General features: G+C 38.2%; 1 protein-coding gene across 8 annotated transcripts in view; it reads left to right on the top strand.

Moving 5' to 3' along the window:
• RBPJ (recombination signal binding protein for immunoglobulin kappa J region) overlaps positions 1-16932 on the top strand; it is a 113694-nt gene that overhangs the window by 85657 nt on the left and 11105 nt on the right. For all 8 annotated transcript variants that reach the window (XM_088021231.1, XM_028088598.2, XM_028088581.2 and 5 more), the window contains 2 exons: positions 7890-8055; positions 12761-12935. In XM_088021231.1, coding sequence (XP_087877357.1) covers positions 7890-8055; positions 12761-12935 — 341 coding nt within the window. The remainder of the gene's footprint in view (positions 1-7889; positions 8056-12760; positions 12936-16932) is intronic.

Genomic DNA, 16932 nt, shown 5'->3' with positions numbered 1-16932 from the left:
GTTGAACCATCCTTGCAGCCCAGGGATAAATCCCACTTGGTCGTGGTGTATAATCCTTTTAAGGTACTGTTGGATCCTATTGGCTAGTATTTTGGTGAGAATTTTTGCATCCATGTTCATCAAGGATTTTGGTCTGTAATTCTCCTTCTTGATGGGGTCTTTGTCTGGTTTTGGGATCAAGGTAATGCTGGCCTCATAAAATGAGTTTGGAAGTTCTCCTTCCATTTCTATTTTTTGGAACAGTTTCAGGAGAATAGGTATTAATTCTTCTTTAAATGTCTGATAGAATTCCCCTGGGAAGCCACCTGGCCCTGGGCTTTTGTTTCTTGGGAGATTTTTGATGACTGCTTCAATTTCCTTAGTGGCTATAGGTCTGTTCAGGTTTTCTATTTCTTCCTGGTTCAATTTTGGTAGTTGATACATCTCTAGGAATGCACCCATTTCTTCCAGGTTATCTTAATTTGCTAGCATAGAGTTGCTCATAATATGTTCTTAATAATTGTTTGTATTTCTTTGGTGTTGGTTGTGATCTCTCCTCTTTCATTCATGATTTTGTTGATTTGGGTCAGTTCTCTTTTCTTTTTGATCAGTCTGGCCAGGGGTTTATCAATCTTGTTAATTCTTTCAAAGAACCAGCTCCTAGTTTCGTTGATCTGTTCTACTGTTCTTTTGGTTTCTAGTTCATTGATTTCTGCTCTGATCTTTATTATTTCTCTTCTCCTGCTGGGTTTAGGCTTTATTTGCTGTTCTTTCTTCAGCTCCTTTAGGTGTAGGGTTAGGTTGTGTATTTGAGACCTTTCTTGTTTCTTGAGAAAGGCTTGTATTGCTATATACTTTCCTCTCAGGACTGCCTTTGCTGTATCCCAAAGATTTTGAACAGTTGTGTTTTCATTTTCATTGGTTTCCGTGAATTTTTTTAATTCTTCTTTAATTTCCTGGTTGACCCATTCATTCTTTAGTAGGATGCTCTTTAGCCTCCATGTATTTGAGTTCTTTCTGACTTTCCTCTTGTGATTGAGTTCTAGTTTCAAAGCATTGTGGTCTGAAAATATGCAGGGAATAATCCCAGTCTTTTGGTACCAGTTGAGACCTGATTTTTGACCTAGGATGTGATCTATTCTGGAGAATGTTCTATGGGCACTAGAGAAGAATGTGTATTCCGTTGCTTTGGGATGGAATGTTCTGAATATGTCTGTGAAGTCCATTTGGTCCAGTGTGTCATTTAAAGTCTTTATTTCCTTGTTGATCTTTTGCTTGGATGATCTGTCCATTTCAGTCGGGGGTGTTAAAGTCCCCCACTATTATTGTATTGTTGTCAATGTGTTTCTTCACTTTTGTTATTAATTGCTTTATATAATTGGCTGCTCCCATGTTAGGGGCATAGATATTTACAATTGTTAGATCTTCTTGTTGGATAGACCCTTTAAGTAGGATATAGTGTCCTTCCTCATCTCTTATTACAGTCTTTGATTTAAAATCTAATTTGTCTGATATAAGGATTGCCACCCCAGCTTTCTTTTGGTGTCCATTAGCATGGTAAATGGTTTTCCACCCCCTCACTTTCAATCTGGGGGTGTCTTTGGGTGTAAAATGAGTCTCTTGAAGACAGCATATTGATGGGTCTTGTTTTTTAATCCAATCTGATAGCCTGTGTCTTTTGATTGGGGCATTGAGCCCATTTACATTCAGGGTAACTATTGAAAGGTATGAATTTAGTGCCATTGTATTGCCTGTAAGGTGACTGTTACTGTATATTGTCTGTGTTCCTTTCTGATCTATGCTGCTTTTAGGCTCTCTCTTTGCTTAGAGGACCCCTTTCAATATTTCTTGGAGGGCTGGTTTCGTGTTTGCAAATTCCTTTAGTTTTTGTTTGTTCTGGAAGCTTTTTATCTCTCCTCCTATTTTCAATGACAGCCTAGCTGGCTATTGTATTCTTGGCTGCATATTTTTCTTGTTTAGTGCTCTGAAGATATCTTGCCGGTTCTTTCTGGACTGCCAGGTCTCTGTGGATAGGTCTGTTGCCAATCTAATATTTCTACCATTGTAGGTTACATATCTCTTCTCCCGAGCTGCTTTCAGGATTTTCTCTTTGTCTCTGAGACTCGTAAGTTTTACTGTTAGATGTCGGGGTGTTGACCTATTATTATTGATTTTGAGAGGGGTTCTCTGTGCCTCCTGGATTTTGATGCCTGTTTCCTTCCTCACATTAGGGAAGTTCTCTGCTATTATTTGCTCCAATATACCTTCTGCCCCTCTCTCTCTTCTTCTTCTGGGATCCCAATTATTCTAATGTTGTTTCGTCTTATCATATCACTTATCTCTCGAATTCTGCCCTCGTGATCCTGTAGTTGTTTCTCTCTCTTTTTCTCAGCCTCTTTATTTTCCATCATTTGGTCTTCTGTATCACTGATTCTCTCTTCTGCCTCATTTATCCTAGCAGTTAGTGCCCCCATTTTTGATTGCACCTCATCAGTAGCCTTTTTGATTTCAACTGGTTAGATTTTAGTTCTTTTATTTCTCCAGAAAGGGTTTCTCTAATAACTTCCACGCTTTTTTCAAGCCCAGCTAGTATCTTTAAAGTCATGATTCTGAACTCTAGGTCCGACATCGTACTAATGTCCGTATTGAGTAGGTCCCTGGCTGACGGTACTACCTCTTGTTCTTTTTGCTGAGGTGATTTTTTTCGTCTTGTCATTTTGTCCAGAGGAGAATAGATGAATGAGAGAACAAAATGCTAACAGGTTAACAATGTCCCCAGCAAATACACTGTATACAAATCAGAAAAGACCTGAAACCAGGGGAAAAGAAAGGGAAAGAAAGAAAAAAGAAAGAGAAAAAAAAAGAAAAAAAAAGATAAAAACAGAACAATACAAAAACAGAATATGATCAAATATGATCAGGCTAGTGCATAGATCAGTGCCACACACTAGATTTTGGGCATATTGTGGTCTGTTAGAAAAAAGTGCCTCCTAAAATTTTAAAGGAAGAAAGACATATATGTACAAAATAAGGGTTGATACAATGAAGGGATGGAAGATGACTGTAAAGATGAAAATTATAAAAGATTTTATAAAAGGAATTAAGTTGTTTGAAAAAAGAAAGAAGAAGATTTAAAAAAAGGAGAGAATGTGATCAGGCAGGAGACTAGAACAAAGCCATACACTAGTGATTTAGGGTATATTTTGATCTGTTAGAAGAAACTGTATCTCAAAATTTTAAAGAGAGAACAACTTATATATATATGCCAAAAATAAGGTAACTACTATGAAGGGATAAAATATGACTCTAGAAATGAAAAATAAAAAAATGTTCTTTTTAAAAAGGGATTGATAAGATGTTGGTTGAAAAAGGGAAAAACAAAAATTAAAAAAAAAGTTAAAAAAATTAACTTTGATGAACTAATGAATCATGGTTAAAAAAAAAAAAAAAAGCCATGAATTCTATGTGCAGTATTCCCCTAGTGCTGGAGTTCTCCCGTTCTCCTTGATGGGTAAACTTGGTCTTGGCTTGCTGGCTGTTCATGCTGATCTTCCGGGGGAGGGGCCTGTTGCCGTGGTTTCCAAATGTCTTTGCCTGAGGCTGAATTGCCCCGCCCTCGTCCGTTGGGCTAAGCAAGCTGCTCGGTTTGCTCTCGGGAGCTTTTGTTCCCTGCAAGCTCTCGGTACAGCTTTGGAGGTCCAGGGCGAAAATGGTGGCCTCCCAATCTCCGCCCGGAGGAGCTGAGAACTCGGGGCCCCGCTTCTCAGTGCGCCCCCAGAGAAAAGCAGTCACTCCTGTCTCCCCGGTCTCCGGCCGCACTCCGTGCTCACCCGGCCTGTGACGGAGCATTTCTATCTCTGGCACCCGACCCCGTGTGGAGTCTCCAAACCCAGCAGATCCCTGCAGTGCGCTCCCACGCCGCTCCTCCCGGGGGAGAAAGGGGAGTATCCCCGGCTCTGCCGCTTGTTGGGTCCCTGCTGGAGGAGCAGTGGCCCAACTGGGCCGCGCATCACAGTTTATGGCAACCCTGAGCTGAGAGCCCGCGCCTCGGCTCCGTCTCTGCAGCCGGCTTCCCCGCTCCGATACCTGGGAGCTCTGCCGCACTCAGGCACCCCCGGTCTTTCTGTGACCCCAAGGGTCCTGAGACCACACTGTCCCGGGAGGATTCCACCCCACGCTTAGCCACTGCAGCGACGTCCCTCTGCAGAGCCAACTTCTATAAGTTCCGATTTTGTGCTCCGCGGCTCTATCACTTGCCAGAAGCGGCCGACGGAGGCCCCCTCCCCTGCTGTCTAGCCTCCCGAATATCGCCTCGGATTCACTTCTCCGCACGTCCTACCTTCCAGTAAGTGGTCGGTTCTCTGTTCAGAGAGTTGTTGCTACTCTCCTCTTCGATCTCCTGTTGAGTTTCGTAGGTGTTCAGAATGGTTTGATCCCTATTCAGCTGAATTCCTGAGACCAGACGAAATCTAGGTCTCCTACTCCTCCGCCATCTTGCTGCCGGAAAGCACTTTCAATATAGAATCTTGGTCTGAGTTTTAAGTGATAAAGAATAGCTTGCCAGCCTAATTTTATATCTTGCTTAGGCCATTTTATCACAGTACTCTTGGGAAAACCAGCACTACCCAATCTTGTACAGCTTTAGCCCTTTTTATATTTTTCAGATGTGAAATAAAAGTATCTTTTATGATAACTTGTTGAGATTTGACTCCCACTTCCGGTACACTGTCCTAAAGCACCGCTCTTTGAATTTTATAGCTGGTATACCAGTTTACTAAGGAATCTTAATATCAGTGTTCAGTAGAAAACACTAATAGGAGACAAGTTTCCTAAATTGATGCCTTCTCAACCTCCCAGTGGTGTGCTAGCTAGGTATTTGAGCCTGTGCCATGGTAAGCATTGGGTGGCTCCCAGGGTTAGAGGGCAGAAAGATCCCTGGTGTATACTTGAATTGATCCAACTCCAGAACCAGCCTGGCCGCTTCAGGCATCCCTCCAAACTTGAAGTGACCTGGAGCTGAGCCCACTATCTCAGCTGTGACCTCTGTGTCCATGGCCACAGTGAGAGTATGCAGGCATGAAAGCTGCTCTGCTTACTTTTTATTGGTTTAGGTAAATATGGGAAGACTCCAGAGGCTTCCCTCCTTACTCAGCTTGACTCCCCAGGGTCGGCTTGGTCTACTTCCCCATTATCTAGGCTGCATCTTTTATTCTCAACTCCAGCCACACTGGTCTGTGTTTGTTTATAGACAGAGTCCACTTTAGTTCTTCCTACTTTAGAGCCTTTCCACTTGTTCTTCCCTCAGCTGAAATGCTCCTACCCCAGCTACCCATGGCTTCAGGTTGTGACTCAGGGTCACCTTTTTAAGGAAGCTTTCCCTGGCCACCCAGGTCGTCTACATTTTAAGTACCCTTTATCTGCTTTATTTTTTCCCTCAGTATTTATCATACGCTAACAGAATATAGAAGTCATTTTACTCATTTATGTTTTTTGTTTTTTTTTTTTTAGTTCTCCTATTAAGAGTGTGAATTCCATCAAGACAGGAATTTTTGTCTTTTTTTTCCCTACTATATTCACAGTGCCTGGTACACTAGGGGTACAGACTAGGGGTATGATAATTTGATGAATTAATTAATATCACATAAACCCAGCTCACTTCTTATAAATGAATATAAATTGCTCCTAAAGTAGTCTTTAGAGTTGAGCAAAAAGTAGATGTTATATAATTTTAATTCAAGTCAATCAATATTGTAGTAGGTGCTAAGGGGGGAGCAAACAAGAAGTAGATACTAACTACCTTTAGGAAGGGCTGAGGCCAAATCCAGCCTGGTGTCATTTGTGTGTTACGTACGCACGAGTAGGCACGCGTACACATTTTTTTATTATTGTCGTTTTCTTAAGCCTGTGTGCTGTTGGCCTACAAAGTGTTAAAAAGCATAAATTAGTTGCTAAATTTTAAAATTAGGAATTTCATCTAAAATTTGATTTCAAGTCTCTGTTGAACAATTGGAGGATGTGACCAACACTAGGCCCACATGCAGGTAGTTCAGCAAAGTGATTGAGAGGGTGTGTACTCACAGGCTTGCTATTCTCTATTGTGCCTTGTTATCATTCGAGTCACACATCAGTGGCTGATTGTCATTGCATTTAAGTTCTTCTTTTTCTTACAGTAGGCTTAAAAGAAGGAAAAATTTTCCTTTACTCATAACTATCCAAAAAGTAGAAATTTCCATGAGGGCTGTGTGTTTCAAGAAAGAAAGGAGGAAACCTATTTCTTTGAGTAATTAAAGGATATTCCGACTTACTGATTGTACACCTGGCTCACCCACTGAATTACTTATCTGGCTACTATTTGAGTTTACTTAGCTACTATTTGAGAGGGTATTTGAGTTTTCAGGCCCCTTGATGAGACATGGTGTAAATGTTTTAAAGTATGCATAAGCCAGTACGTATAATTGAGCAAAAGCAAATTATGCCCTCCATAAGGACTAGATTGATGGTCTGAACTGTAGAATAGGGGGCTTGAGCTAGGTTTTGAAATAGATACTTTTTTTTTTTAAGATTTTATTTATTTATTTGACAGAGAAAGAGAGAGCATAAGTGGGCAGAGCAGCAGACAGAGGGAGAGGGAGAAGCAGGCTCCCCACTGAACAGGGAGTCCGAGGAGCAGACAGAGGGAGAGGGAGAAGCAGGCTCCCCGCTGAACAGGGAGTCCGAGCAGCAGACAGAGGGAGAGGGAGAAGCAGGCTCCCCGCTGAACAGGGAGTCCGATGCAGGGCTCGATCCCAGGATATTGGGATCATGACCTGAGCCGAAGGCAGACGCCCAACCCAATGAGTGCCCCTGAAATAGATATTTCTTAATTGCTAGAGAGGAGATAGCAGTTGACTCTTGCATGACGTTGGTTCCATCTGCAGGCTCTTCTTATGTGCAGATTTTTTTCAGTTAATACAGTATAGTATTACAAATGTATTTTTTTATTTTCTTAGTAGTATTTTCTTTTGTCTAGCTTTATTGTAAGAATACAGTATATAATACATATAACGTACAAATATGTGTTGACTGTTTATGTTAATGGTAAGGCTTCCTGGTCAACAGAGTAGGCTATTAGTTTTGGGGGAGTCAAAAATTAGACATGGATTTTTTTGACTCCATATGGAGTTGGCACCCCTAACCCCCATAATGTTCAAGGGTCAACCGTATAAGGAAGTTATTCTAGGTGGGAAGAATTTTTGAAGACAGGTTTTTGGCAGCTAGCAAAACAAATCCGTTGGTAATCTGTGAGGTGGAAGAGTACAATGCATTGTTCTTTCAGTCATCCACTTGCACCAGGTGTTCAGGGTGTAATATATAACACATAGGAATCCAGTTGTTCATTTTGCTTGTAATTCTTCTACTTTTATTAATATTTTGAAAGTTTCTACTTTGGATATTGCTCTCAATCTTTTTTCCAGGTTAATTACCAAATAAAGTATAATAGCCATAACAGTGTCATCAATTAATAATATGTCATTTTAAGTAGATCTTAATAATTGTAGATTCTGCTTTGGTGTATCATCTTCTGTAACCTTTTAGACATTGTTGGATTTGCTGAATTCCAATAGTTCAGAATTCTGAGCTCTGTGAAAATTAAATACTCCCTGCTGTAAGAAGTATCGGATGTAATTGAATGCATAATTCTAGGATAGACGAACCTGCCCTGAACAAGTGTGGTCTTTGTGAAAGCCTTGATTTCCGTGCTCTGTACATGACTATTTACATTACAGAAGGCTTCACCAAAATGTTTCTTTAGGAGATTACTTACTGCATTTCAGTATAATTTTGTATTCATGTATTCAAAGAAAAGAAATGCTTTCTTGAATCTAATTGCATTGTTTTTGTATTTTTGTGGTGTGTATATATTGTTTCAGGTTTTTTTGCCCTCCTCCTTGTGTGTATCTTATGGGCAGTGGATGGAAGAAAAAAAAAGAACAAATGGAACGAGATGGTTGTTCTGAACAAGAGTCTCAACCATGTGCTTTTATTGGAATAGGAAATAGTGACCAAGAAATGCAGCAGCTGAACTTGGAAGGAAAGGTAAATTAAAACTGTGTTGGTTCTCTTAAAGGGCGCCATGGTACCAGCTTATTTGTTTTTGTGCTGATGATTTTTTTTTCTTTTATCTCTTTCGGTAGCAATTTTCTGAACACCTCCCCCTCACCCACCCACACAGACACACACAACCCTATCCACCAGAGATAAACTTGTCAAGTAGCTGTGGTCTAGTCATGAGCTGTGGACATCTAAAGGTGGCACATAGTAAGCTTCTTCAGCTTGGGAGCAGTTTTAGGAGGCTGTGAATCAGGTTTCCATTGGAAGCTGATAATAAATTTAGGAGGCTAATCTGTCATGTGACTGACAGGGTATACATGATACTCAATAAACAGTGAAAATACATAGTTCAGTAATATTTTACTCTCTCTTAATCTTAGTCTTATATTAGAAGCAAAGTGATAGAGATAAATTCTTAGAAGTATTTACCTGGGTTATAAAGATCATAAATGTTTTACTTAGCTTCTGTGTGGAGCAAAACTACAATAGACAAGAACAGCCACAATCAGCTTTACTCAAGACTTTTAGGAATTTTCTTTGATTAATTTGTTAGGGAATGGAATTTATATATTAGTTTTACTAATTGTATTTTATGAAGTTAGAAAGTAATCATTTCAGTCTATACCTTTAGTATTCAAAAATAGTTCTTATTGACTTAGCATTTAACTATTGTTTTCCCTTGATATTAAAATTTGAAAAATGGTTAGTTCTCAACGATCACATGAATGTCTTAAAATAGTACATAAAAAGGTATTTCCCCATTCAGTAAATCTACTGAGTATCTTAGTGTTTGCTATGTTGCAGTTGGCAGTTGGGGTGGGGGCTGGCAGGTAACATTGAAGGTGATGAGCTAGGAGATTTGTACACTCCAGTTCAATCTTGGTCATTTACAGATAATACACAGAATCTGCACCAAGAAGCCTTAATAACAGCCTTCTTCAAATATTTTTATGACATTTGTATCTTTATAATTTTTATCAGTAAGGCTTGTCAACTATGTATTTTTTAATTAGATTTTCAGTAAAACTTATCACAGTAAAGGTGGTTTCATTTTAAAAGAAAATAGAGCAGTAAGAAATATTTCTAAATTATGACCCTTGAGCCAAAGTAAAGGATATTTTTAAGTGGTAGGTTGATCTGATAGGCCTGTCTCACTTGTTTTCCCTGTTGTGTAGAAAGTCTCAGAGTTACAGGTCTCCAAGCTGTACATTTAGACACTTGGTACTATGAATTGACTACTTAGGTAGTGAGAAGCCAGGGATTGTAGCTAACCAGCGTATATAAATTGCCTGCTTTAACGAATTCCAGCTTCCAGAATTTTAAGGGAATTAATACCAAGCAAACAGCATCCCCACTTGCTTTTCCCAGCATCATGGTTTAGTATATCTTTCTTCAACTTAAACCATTATGTACTTTCTCCAAGCCCTAAAAATTCACACAAGACAAAAAGAATACCTGAAAGCTTGAGCATTAACTAGTACTTAAAGCATCTACTAATGGGGTAGTATAATGTCTATAAGCCAAATTTACTTGTTAATATTATTAGTTTTAATGAAAAATGCTATTAGAGAAGTCTTACTTTATATAAAGTAAGACTTGTTGAGAGTCAGCAGAAGGCATTCCAGGTGGAAGGAACATCATGTCATATGTGCTTGGAGCCTGAAGGTGTAAGAACATGGTAGGTGTGGGCCTATGTAGGCAAAGATGGCCTGAGCAGTGCGATGCTGAGCTTCAGAGAGGGGCCCTTTGCTCTTTCCTGTCTCACTTCACCTCAGTTCATTTAAGGTAATACTCTTTTCTTTTAGTAGTCTGCTCATTGAATGGTTCAATTAGTCATTATTCTAAAAGAAGGGATATTTGTTTTGCACTCTTGGGTATTTGTACTTAATATTCATTACAGTAAAGTTCTAGTATATGTAGCACTTCGTATGGTTATGACATTTGACTCTATGTTGATAATATTTTGGATCTGAGATTTCATCTAATGATGTTTTAAATTTGTTAAGGATTCATTTCCTCAATTTTATATCTTACATAGTTGGAACTAGGTAAGCTATACAACATGAATTAATCCCGACTTAGCCCACTTGTGTTTTTCTTATTTTCAAAAATTACATCCCATACACCTCCCTTGCTAGCACTATTTGTATAATTCACATATTTCTATAGTACTTTTGCAGTATTATATCTGGTATTTCTCATTTCAGGGCACATGTTATTACCGTGGCCTGAAGATCTCATCTTGAAAGAGTTGTTCTTAAGTTAAATTGTTTACTATTTATAGAAAGGTTTATTTTATGCTGTTTTCTATTCTAGAATTTTGTTAGGTAATCTAGCCTTTTAGTATGACGAATGTAACTGTAAACTTTATTTACTTTATTTTCTTAAAGCCATAATATTTCTTCTGAGTAGTGACTTTTTCCCTTTTTTTTTTTAAATGGAATTTGAGTAGCTTGTGGTCAGTGGTCTTACAGTTTAAAAAAAAAAATAATGGTTCCAGTACAGTTATCCCAGGTATGATTATTTTTTTGTGGATTAAGACTACTCACTTTTGTAAAAAAATAGGGATACGTTTTCCTTTTTTTCAAAGGGATATATGTGCATGTGCTTTTTCCAAACAAAATAAAACCCTTTGTGTGAAAGTCTTTTTCCCATGAGAATTTAATCGTTCTTCATTTAAATACACATTTCATTTTTGTTCCCTGTAACTAAGTGCTTGAGTATGTTGATACCCATTTTCCTAGACTTTGTCTTTTATGGTACAGAACAGTTCCGTAGTTTAGGCTTAATCTCACCTTCAGTGCTTCTTATTGTATGGCAGACCTGTAAGTCCTGCCACAGCATCTCTGAATGCTTGGAGATCCCCGAGTAGAAGGAGCTGCGTGAGTGCGAAGTACTGTTGTTTTTATTTTTCTTTTTACTACTATTAACTTTTATCTTAATTTTGTCTTCTGCAGAACAAAGCTTTACCACACTTCTGAATTTATGAAAACTTAATTGAGTGTAAAATACTCACATGGCAACTACAGTTTCTTACATAACTTTGCTATTGAGAAATGAAATAAGCTGCGGCATTATTTTTGTTCTGCTACTAAAATTGCCCATGATTACAATTTAAAAAATTTAAAACCTAGACTACATTAGCTATTTTGTAAATGAGTGGTGTTTTTCCTGATTTTTAAAAGAAACACACAACAGAGGTTGTCAAACTTGTTTAGCCTAATTTTAAGGTAGAGCATTGATCTTTTAAAAAATATAACTCGTTTATTTTAAATACCTAAGTGGTGTTTTGAGCATCATTTACCCAATCTGGAAAAAGAGATCAGTAATTTAGTTCCTTGCCTAATTCATAGGTATCAAGGGAATAGGAAAGAGTTTAGAATTGTCACATATATTTGAGATAGGAGCAGTGAGAGTGTCTTTGCTGTTTTGCCAGTGCTATACCTCTGTAATTCTATCTTTTAGGTTACCAGAATTTATTTTCTGGTAAACTGGATTATAACTTGCTGCATTTATTTTCTGTTACCTTTCAATCCAGTTCTTTTTTTGAGTAAACACTGCCCCCAATGAGGGGCTTGAACTCATGACCCTGAGATCAAGAGTTGCATGCTCCTCTGACTGAGCCAGCCACGCATCCCTCAGTTCAGTTCTTTTGATGATATAATATGAATTATCCCATTGGGCAAAGTCAACCGTTTTTTTTCTCTTTAAATTTTGTATTGTTATGTTAATCACCGTACATTACATCATTAGTTTTTGATGTAGTGTTCCATGATTCATTGTTTGTGCATAATACCCAGTGCTCCACGCAGAACGTGCCCTCTTTAATACCCATCACCAGGCTAACCCATCCCCCCACCTCCCTCCCCTCTAGAACCCTCAGTTTGTTTTTCAGAGTCCATCATCTCTCATAGTTCTTCTACCCCTCTGATTTCCCCCCATTCATTCTTCCCCTCCTGCTATCTTCTTTTTTTTTTCTTAACATATATTGCATTATTTGTTTCAGAGGTACAGATCTGTGATTCAACAGTATTGCACAGTTCACAGCGCTCACCATAGTACGTACCCTCCCCAATGTCCATTACCCAGCCACCCCATCCCTCCCACCCCCCACCACTCCAGCAACCCTGGAGTTTGTTTCCTGAGATTTCAACCATTTTTTTTTATATCCCTTTCTGGCATAAAATATTTTATAATTATCCAGTTGGTCTAGCATAGTTTTCATCAGACTTACAGGTGGTTGCTCTAGTGTTCAGCTGTATAAAGAAAAACACTGTATGCACTATTTTCAAAAGGAGCACTGCTAAAATATTTTAATTTTGTTGAATTCTGATAGCCTTATTTATATGTTTTCTTTGCAGAAATACAGTCATGGACTATTTTAACTGTAAAATTCTATTTTAAATATTTACTGCTGTAGCATTGGTAATTCTGTGATGTAGGCATAGGGCTATATTAAACAAGAAAAAAAACTGTTTTAAAGCAATCTTAGGGTAAAATGGATCGCAACATTTGTATTTTATAGCCTTGATAAAGACACCTGTACTTTGTCTTTCAATAATTGTTACAGTTGGTTTTATCAGTTATTCATTGAATTCATTCATTGAAAACTTAGCCATGGCCATACTGAGCTGTAAGTACATAACCAACAAGGTTTTGGTGCTCTTGAAGCTTTCCTTTTCTTTCACAGAACTATTGCACAGCCAAAACATTGTACATATCTGATTCAGACAAGAGAAAGCACTTCATGTTGTCTGTAAAGATGTTCTACGGCAACAGCGATGACATCGGTGTGTTCCTCAGCAAGCGGATAAAAGTCATTTCCAAACCTTCCAAAAAGAAGCAGTCATTGAAAAATGCTGACTGTATGTATGCTTGAGTTTTCTTTTTTGCCACCAATTCCCAAAATAAATTAATAAGATAGATTCAGCTATTTTTTAATTAAAAATCACTTTTTGATAATAAGTTCATTTTTTTTTTTAAGATTTTATTTATTTGACAAAGAGAGACACAGCAAGAGAGGGAACACAAGCAGGGGGGAGTGGGAGAGGGAGAAGCAGGCTTCCCGCCGAGCTGATGTGGGGCTCGATCCCAGAACCCTGGGATCATGACCTGAGCCAAAGGCAGACTCTTAACAACTGAGCCACCCAGGTGCCCCAGCAAGTTCATTTTTTACTAATGTTTTTGTGGCCCTCACTTGATCTGAAACTGTCACACTAGCTTATTATTGCCACTTTATGGGCTTCCCTTTTTTTTTTTTTTTTTTTTTAGTTGAAATGAACAAGACCTGGTCTAGGGAAATAGTTCCCAATCAGACTGGGTTCTTCACTGCTCTCCAGGCACATATGGAAAAATGGGAGTTTTTTTTTCCTTTTGCTGTCAGTGACTGCAGGGAGTGATTGAAGGTGGCTTTGGGTGTGTTGGGCCAGTGATGCTAGATGTTCTCATTCACATTCCATGGAGAATTGATCCACAAAGAATGTCAAAAGCTCCTCTTTGAGAGACAGTATTCTCAAACGGGCTTTGGAAGGCCATCCTGCAAACCGAAACAAAATCTTTAACATGGTTGCTCTGGCAAAGACTCCTGTCTCATGAGCAGATTTTTAGACTACCAGAGATAAGTGCTGTCTGATTAAATTATTCATTTCAAGCCCTACACCCCATTTTCTTTTTTTGATTTTAACTCTGTATGATGAAGACTTTCAAACTTAACACTACTTTCTCCCTTTTACCATGGTGACCATGCACCTGGCCTCAACAGGTTTTGCCAGTTCGGTTTCATTATTTCCATGGCCTCTTCCTTCTCTTGATGGCTGGAATATTTTAATGGAAATCTCAGATATCCTGTTCTTTCAACCACCATTTCCACAGTAGTGATTCTTAACAGATAGCTTTCTTTTTAAACATCAGTATACCTTAAAAAGTTGACAGTAGTTCTTTAATGTCATTCTAAAAGCCAGTCCATGTGCAGATTTATTACAGTTGTGTTTTTGTGGGTTTTTTCCTTAGGGGTTGACCTGTTCAAACTTGGATCCAAATAAGGTCCATACATTTTAATCTGTAATAATGTATTCTCTACCCCTCTAACCTTTTATTTCTTCCATGTCGTTTGTTGAAGAAACTGGGTCTTTTTTCCTTTGGAATTTCCATATTCTAAATCTGGCTGATTACATATGCCTCTGTTTCTCATATTTTCCATAAAGTGGTGGTTAAATTTAAAGACTTACTTTAGAATTAGCTGGTCTTCTGTATGTTCGTTTCCTTCAAATCGAAGTCCTGTGATATCTGATCATCCCATTTTTTGTCCTATTAAGACTGTTCATAGTAAGTTGAGCTGTTGTTAGCCTAATCCATCCATTCATTACAGAGTTCCTCAGCAACCTTAACCATTGATGATGACTGCTTAAATCCAGTATTTTATGAAGGGCTTTTTCTAATGCTTTTACTCTTAACTTAATTTGTTAGCAGTTTGTTTCAAATATAGGCCGCAGAGGAAAAGCAGGATAAATGCTTGTTTACTAATTTGCAGAATAACAATAGTATTCTTTGAAAAAAGGGCCCAGTGAGGTTTTAGGAGTTTTGTTTAGTTTGACTGCTTTTGTTTTGTTTCATTTTGTTTTATTATGAACTTAACTGGGTTTTTATGTTTTGGTTGGTGTTAGTTCTCTCAGTCATTATTACTGTAATCATTTACTTTATATTATAGAAATTTTCAAACATATAGACAGTTGCATAATTACATGAAACCTTGTGTTCATCGTCTAACTTAACAGTGATCTTAACCTGCAGGCCAGTCTATACCCATCTCCCACCCTGCTTTCCTTTGCCTCATTTTAGTTTGATGCAAATCCAAGACGTATCATCTGCAAATATGTATCTCTAAAGATAGGGGCTCTTGTTTTTTTTAATATAGTTACAATACTGTGATCACATACAAACAAATATGAAACAACTATAAAAAGAAATAATTTCTTCATCTTGGGGCACCTGGGTGGCTCAGTCGGTTAAGTGTCTGCCTTGGGCTCAGGTCATGATCCCGGGGTCCTGGGATCAAGCCCCACGTCGGGCTCTCTGCTCAGCAGAAAGCCTCTTTCTCCCCTCCCTCTCCCTCTGCCTGCTGCTCCACCTGCTTGTGCTCTCTCTCTGTCAAATAAATGAAATCTTTAAAATAAATAATTTCTTCATCTCATCAAATATCTAGTCGATCAAATATAAAATTGTCTAAAATGTCATTTTTTAAGTATTTTGTTTGAATAATTCAAATTTTGAATCTCCACCAGATATTATAATTTATATAATTTTTATATAATTTATACATATATAATATCTAATACATATTGTGTTGACACGTCCTTGAGTATTTTTTATCTGTGGATTCCCTCTTCATCTCTCTCTGTCTCTCTCTTGGTAATGTGTTTATTCAGGAAACTGAGTAATTTGGCCCTGAGAGCTTTCCACATACTGGATTTTGTTAATTTCATTTCCTTGGTGTAGTTTAATGTATTTTGTAAATCGGTAGTGTCAGAGAGAAACACACTAGAACCGGACACTAGTTAAAGGTGGTAAAGATAGATTTTGTTCAGTATTATCACAGTAGGGAAAAGAGGCTTCAATGTAGAACTGACCTCAATTCCAGATACATCAAGGAGAAGTGAGGATTTATAATCAAGGAGCAGAGTGAGGGGAGGGTCAGTGGGTAGAAAATTACTAAGAGGAAACATTAACGGTAGGGGGGTTCTAGAGGAGCCAGCTTAAGAGGCTTTTTGCTAAAGGCTGGCCTAGGTGATCAGATGTACAGGGTGGGAGATGGGGAACTTGGGTTCTTGGAGTAACTGGCTAGGCAGGCCAATTACTGGGCCCAAGGAAGAGGCCTACTTGAAAACAGGGCTCAGAGGAACCTGTCTGTAAAGTTTGGTCAGGTTTCATTTAGAAGCTTGGTCAGATTTAAATTTGTTGTTCTTTGGGGGTTTTTTTGTAGTTGCTAGAGGACAAAGCTTACTTTGTAGTGATAGTAGAGTATTCTTGCTAATGTCATGTATTCAGACTATTTCTAGTTCAAATTACTGGATTTTATTTAACCTCTAACTTTTTCTATTGATCATAAGTTTCTTATTGGCATAGAACGTATTTCACTTCCAGAATATTTTCCTGCTTACATAGACGTGTTTTGTTTTGTTTTGTTTTGTTTCCAAGAAATTTCATATACCACTATACTTCAGGGTATTTAGAAATAATCAAAAATCTCTAAAATCACAAAGGCAGTTGACATCAACTTGGTAAACTTCCTCCTAGACCCCTCTCAATGAATACATTCCATAGGATTGGATGTGAGCATATGGAGAGACACGTGTAATCATATGAATGTGTGTGTGTGTGTGTGTACATGTACATGTGCGTACACCTAAGGGAACCACAGTGTACAGAGGGTTTTATAGTCTGCTTTTCCATTCAGTGGTCTTCTAGGGAGATGTTTTAACAAGTGCATTTAGATACACATTATTTAAGTAGGTAAATGATATAACTTATTTAATCAATTTCCTACAGTTGGATATTTATTATTTAAAAAATAATTTCCCTTTAATGAACAGCACTGCATGAAACATACTGTATAGCTCTCATTTAAAAATTATTTTTATGGACATATTTTATTTTTTTAAAGATTTTATTTATTTGACACAGAGAGACATAGTGAGAGAGGGAGGAGAAGCAGGCTTCCCGCGGAGCAGGGAGTCTGATGTGGGGCTCGATCCCAGGACGCTGGGATCATGACCCGAGCCGAAGGCAGACGCTTAACGACTGAGCCACCCAGGCGCCCCTTATGGACATATTTTATATCTTTAGTGTGACATTACTAATGAGAGT

Source organism: Eumetopias jubatus, unplaced genomic scaffold (genome assembly GCF_037043125.1).
Source record: "Eumetopias jubatus isolate StellerSeaLion01/CBP00866 unplaced genomic scaffold, mEumJub1_p1.0 scaffold_2, whole genome shotgun sequence".
In the NCBI taxonomy this organism is placed as follows: domain Eukaryota; kingdom Metazoa; phylum Chordata; class Mammalia; order Carnivora; family Otariidae; genus Eumetopias; species Eumetopias jubatus.
This window is presented reverse-complemented; position numbering and strand designations above follow the sequence as displayed.